Consider the following 4,904-nt stretch of genomic DNA (forward strand, 5'->3'; position numbering starts at 1 on the left):
CTGCTGGGCTGGGATGATGATGGGCATGGCTGAGACCACCCATCCCACCACCAGCCTTGCAGCCACCTCAGGATGTTTCAGCAACCCCCGTTCGCTGTTTTTTGTTTGTTTTTCCTTGAGTTTTTGCTGGTTTGGGCTGCTTTCCATGGAGCCGCCGTGTCCGTGCGCCGGCAGGGAGGGATTTGGGCTCCTGTGGAGCCTCAGGGTGAGCGGGTGGCAGGGGGGGACAATCCTCGTGCTCCTGGGGACATCAAACACTTCCAGGGCTCTGTGAGGGACAGGGGGGACAATGCAGCTGGGGGCTCCCTCCCCAGGAGGGGATGTGCCCAGTGAAGAGGTGTCACAAGCTGATGTCTCATGTGTCCATCCTTTACCTGCTGTGATATCAGCCCGGAGTGAAGGGGGTGGGATCCACCTGCCCCACCAGCCTGGCTGGGCTGAGGACACCACCTTGTCCCCAGGTGTCACCAGCAGCCCCAAGCTGCCCTCTCCTCCCTTGGCCCTTTCCTGGGCTGCACTGTAGCTCCGTGCCTCAGTTTTCCTGTTGCAACCCAGAAGGGCAGAAGGGACAAGCTGGAGCCAAGAGGACCCTGGGGGTCCCGTGGGAGCTGCTCAGCCAGCCCCAACCACGGGGATGAGGTGGGGGAGAGGGGCCAGGGGTGAAGGCCACGTAATAAGGATCTTTGTTTTGCCTGTTTTGCAGAGTTTCAATGTTCTGACTTGCTCTAAGATGAAGGTATGGAAGTTTGCAGCCATTGCATCGATGCTCCTCAGTTCCGTGTTATCCATTTTAGTTTGTAGAGACATGTTCAACGGAAGCCGGACACACAGCCCCTTGCCTTCCTCGCCGTATTCCTCACGGGCATCCTCTTCTTCCTCCTCTTCCTCCTCTTCCTCCTCCTCCTCCTCCTCGCTGCCAGCAGCTCGGCGGAGATCCCCGCGGGCCCTGCAACGCCGCGGCTCCCTGCTCGCCCAGTGTAAGCTCCTGCTCCTCCCCTCCAGCCAGCCCCAAAATCCCAACGGGACACACACTTGAGGCTGGAAAGGAAAGCCCAGGGGGTTTATTCCCCCTTGTGCTCTGGGAGGGTTTGAAGAGGGTTTGGGGGTGCAGCAGGGAGGGTTTGTGGGGGCGGTGTTCGGAGTGAGCAGGGCAGCTCTTCATGGAGGGAAACATGAAGCCCTGCTCTGGGGACAGGCTGGGAGAGTTGGGGGGTTCAGCCTGGAGAAGAGAAGGCTCCAGGGAGACCTTAGAGCAGCTTCCAGGGCCTGAAGGGGCTCCAGGAAAGCTGGGGAGGGACTTGGGACAAGGGCAGGGAGGGAGAGGACAAGGGGGGATGGATGAAAACTGGCAGAGGGAGATTGAGGTGAGACATGAGGAGGGAATTCTGGAGTGTGAGGGTGGTGAGAGCCTGGCCCAGGTTGCCCAGGGAAGCTGTGGCTGCCCCATCCCTGGCAGTGTTGAAGGGCAGGTTGGATGGGGCTTGGAGCAGCCTGGGCTGGTGGGAGGTGTCCCTGCCCATGCAGGGGGTTGGATCTAGATGATCTTTACAGTCCCTTCCAGCCAAACCATTCTGGGATTCAATGATCTTAATGAAAAGAAGCTGCTGCTTTTTTTTTTTTTTTTTTTTTTTTTTCCACTCCAGATGTGCTTTTTTAATTGTTTAACTGGTTTTGGAATTGATTTCTCTGCTATTTTTACAAATTCAACTTGTCAAACAGGAGCTGCCCCAGCCCCTGGGCAGGGCAGCTGCGGCAAAAGCTCCAGGGGTTCATTTGGTTCCCAAACCAGAGGAACTTCTCCCAGGGGTGACATTTGGCAGCCGATGACAAACTGACAAATGACGTTTCCCTCCAGCTTTTTTTTGGGGGGGGTGTTTTTTGTTGTTGTTGCTCCCTCCCCCAGCACTGAGCTGGACCAAGCCCAGCTTTGGGGTTAGGACAACGGGACTGGACAATCCCAATGACACCTGGGGACACGTTGGGGTTGTGGGGGTGACAGCCTTCCTCCCCTCCCCCCCCCTTCTCCAGCCATAGGAAACGGTGCAAATAACCCATTGGTCGTTGTTTCTCCCCAATCCCGTTGGGGCTTTTCTGCACCTGGAGGTTGGCACCAGGTTTTCCCACTTGTGTTTCGCACCTCGGGGCGATGCCACCCGGGAGATTTCATTCCTGCTGGGATGGTTTTTTGCAGGAGCTTTGTCCTTTTGATGTCCCAGCCGTGGTGCCAACCTCCAGCTGCTCCATTCCCTGGCTGCAGCCACCTGGAAACCACGAGCAGGAGTTAATTGGGGGGGGTGGATATTTTTTTTCCCCCAAAATAGTTGAGGTTTGAGCTGCTTGGGGCTGGTGGGGAGACAAAGAAAATCAGGCAGAAAAGGGAAAGTTTTTGGGGTGTTTTTCTTCCTGCCCTTCTTCCTGGGGACAGCCACCTGTCCTAAGGGACCTCCATCCTGGAGAACAGTCACCTGCCCAAGGGGACCTCTATCCTGGGGACATCCACCTGGCTAGAGGGACCTCTATCTTGGGGGACATCCATCTGGCCATGGGGACCTCCATCCTGGAGACATCCACCCACTCCATGGGATCTCCGTCCTGGGGAACAGGCATCTGGCATGAGGGGCCTCCATTCTGGAGGACAGCCACCACTCCAAGGAACCTCCATCCTGGTTGGATGTTCACCTGGCCAGGGGCACATCCACCACTCCAAGGAACCTCCATCCTGGAGGGATGTTCACCTGGCCAGGGGCACATCCACCTGCCCCAGGGAACCCCCATCCTTGGGGACAGCCACCACTCCAAGGAACCTCCATCCTGGTTGGATGTTCACCTGGCCAGGGGCACATCCACCTGCCCCAGGGAACCTCCATCCTGGAGGGATGTTCACCTGGCCAGGGGCACATCCACCTGCCCAAGGGGAACCTCCATCCTGGAGACATCCACCACTCCAAGGAACCTCCATCCTGGTTGGATGTTCACCTGGCCAGGGGCACATCCACCACTCCAAGGAACCTCCATCCTGGTTGGATGTTCACCTGGCCAGGGGCACATCCAGCCCTCCAAGGAACCTCCATCCTGGTTGGATGTTCACCTGGCCAGAGGCACATCCACCTGCCCAAGGGGAACCCCCATCCTTGGGGACATCCACCCCTCCAAGGAACCTCCATTCTGGGGGGGATGTTCACCTGGCCAGGGGCACATCCACCTGCCCCAGGGAACCTCCATCCTGGGGGGATGTTCACCTGGCCAGGGGCACATCCACCTGCCCCAGGGAACCTCCATCCTGGAGACATCCAGCACTCCAAGGAACCTCCATCCTGGTTGGATGTTCACCTGGCCAGGGGCACATCCACCTGCCCAAGGGAACCTCCATCCTGGTTGGATGTTCACCTGGCCAGGGGCACATCCACCTGCCCAAGGGAACCTCCATCCTTGGGGACAGCCACCACTCCAAGGAACCTCCATCCTGGAGGGATGTTCACCTGGCCAGGGGCACATCCACCTGCCCAAGGGAACCTCCATCCTTGGGGACAGCCACCACTCCAAGGAACCTCCATCCTGGTTGGATGTTCACCTGGCCAGGGGCACATCCACCACTCCAAGGAACCTCCATCCTGGTTGGATGTTCACCTGGCCAGGGGCACATCCAGCCCTCCAAGGAACCTCCATCCTGGAGGGATGTTCACCTGGCCAGGGGCACATCCACCTCCCCCAGGGAACCCCCATCCTTGGGGACAGCCGCCCACTCTGAGGACCATTCACCCCCCGGGGGGGACACCCACTAACGACCGCCCCTCCTGTTGCAGACAGCAGCTGGCTGGAGAGCTACACGGAGGGGGAGATCCGGCAGCTGCTCTCGGCGCTGGTGGAACGTTCCAGGCAGGCCATGAACTCGGGCGGCCACGAGCTGCCCCTGTTCCCCCGGGCCGGCAGCCGCAGGAAACGCGCCCGCGCCCGCCACAAACCCTGCAGCCTGAAGGAGCTGGAGGTGAGCATCAGCGAGCTGGGCCTGGGCTACGAGTCGGACGAGACGGTGCTTTTCCGCTACTGCAGCGGCACCTGCGAGGCCTCCGTCCGCAGCTACGACCTGTCGCTGAAGAGCATGAGGAGCAGGAGGAGGATCAAGAAGGAGAAGGTGCGGGCTCGGCCCTGCTGCCGGCCGCTGGCCTACGACGACGACGTCTCCTTCCTGGACACCTACAACCGCTACTACACCGTCAACGAGCTGTCGGCCAAGGCGTGCGGCTGCGTGTGAAGGAGCCGGGGGGAGAGGCGGTGATGTCCCGGCCGTGAGAGCCCCCCGGGCCGCCAGGCAGAGGGACAGAGGTTGCGGCGAGGACACGGGGACGATGCCGGAGGAGGACAGACCGAGCCCCGGCCACCGCCGCGTCCCGCTCGCCCCGCGGGCTGGTGGAGCTGCGGTCGCTGCTTGAGGCCGGTGTGTCCCCGTGAGGGTGGCCCGGGGGGTCCCTGCCGCCAGCCCCTGGTGGGTGTGCAACACGCACGGGGCGCGGGCTGCCTTCGGCTGCGGTACGTGTCACACGCGCGGGGCGTGTCGCCCGTGGAGGGGTGTCGGGAGGCGGGTGCCCCCGGCGCGGGGTGAGGGACGTGCTGGGACAGGGCGGTGGCCTGGGGGTGTGCACGGGGGGGTGTGCACAGGGCGGTTGTGCACAAGGGATTGTGCACAGGGTGGTTGTGCACAGGGCGGTTGTGCACAGGGTGGTTGTGCACAGGGGGGTGTGCACAGGAGGGTTGTGCACAGCAGGGTTGTGCGCAGGGCGGTTGTGCACAGGGGGTGTGCACAGGAGGGTTGTGCACAGCAGGGTTGTGCACAGGGCGGCTGTGCACAGGGGGTGTGCACAGGGGGGTGTGCATAGGAGGGTTGTGCACAGGGGGTGTGCACAGGG

General features: G+C 61.2%; 1 protein-coding gene across 1 annotated transcript; it reads left to right on the forward strand.

Moving 5' to 3' along the window:
- Positions 1 to 709: 709 nt before the first annotated feature.
- Positions 710 to 4,431, forward strand: NRTN (neurturin). Its single transcript, XM_051639805.1, has 2 exons — positions 710 to 977; positions 3,804 to 4,431. Exons 1-2 carry the CDS (start codon positions 731 to 733, stop codon positions 4,250 to 4,252), a joined length of 696 nt encoding a protein of 231 aa, XP_051495765.1. The 5' UTR covers positions 710 to 730; the 3' UTR covers positions 4,253 to 4,431.
- Positions 4,432 to 4,904: the final 473 nt, after the last annotated feature.

Source organism: Apus apus, chromosome 24 (genome assembly GCF_020740795.1).
Source record: "Apus apus isolate bApuApu2 chromosome 24, bApuApu2.pri.cur, whole genome shotgun sequence".
In the NCBI taxonomy this organism is placed as follows: domain Eukaryota; kingdom Metazoa; phylum Chordata; class Aves; order Apodiformes; family Apodidae; genus Apus; species Apus apus.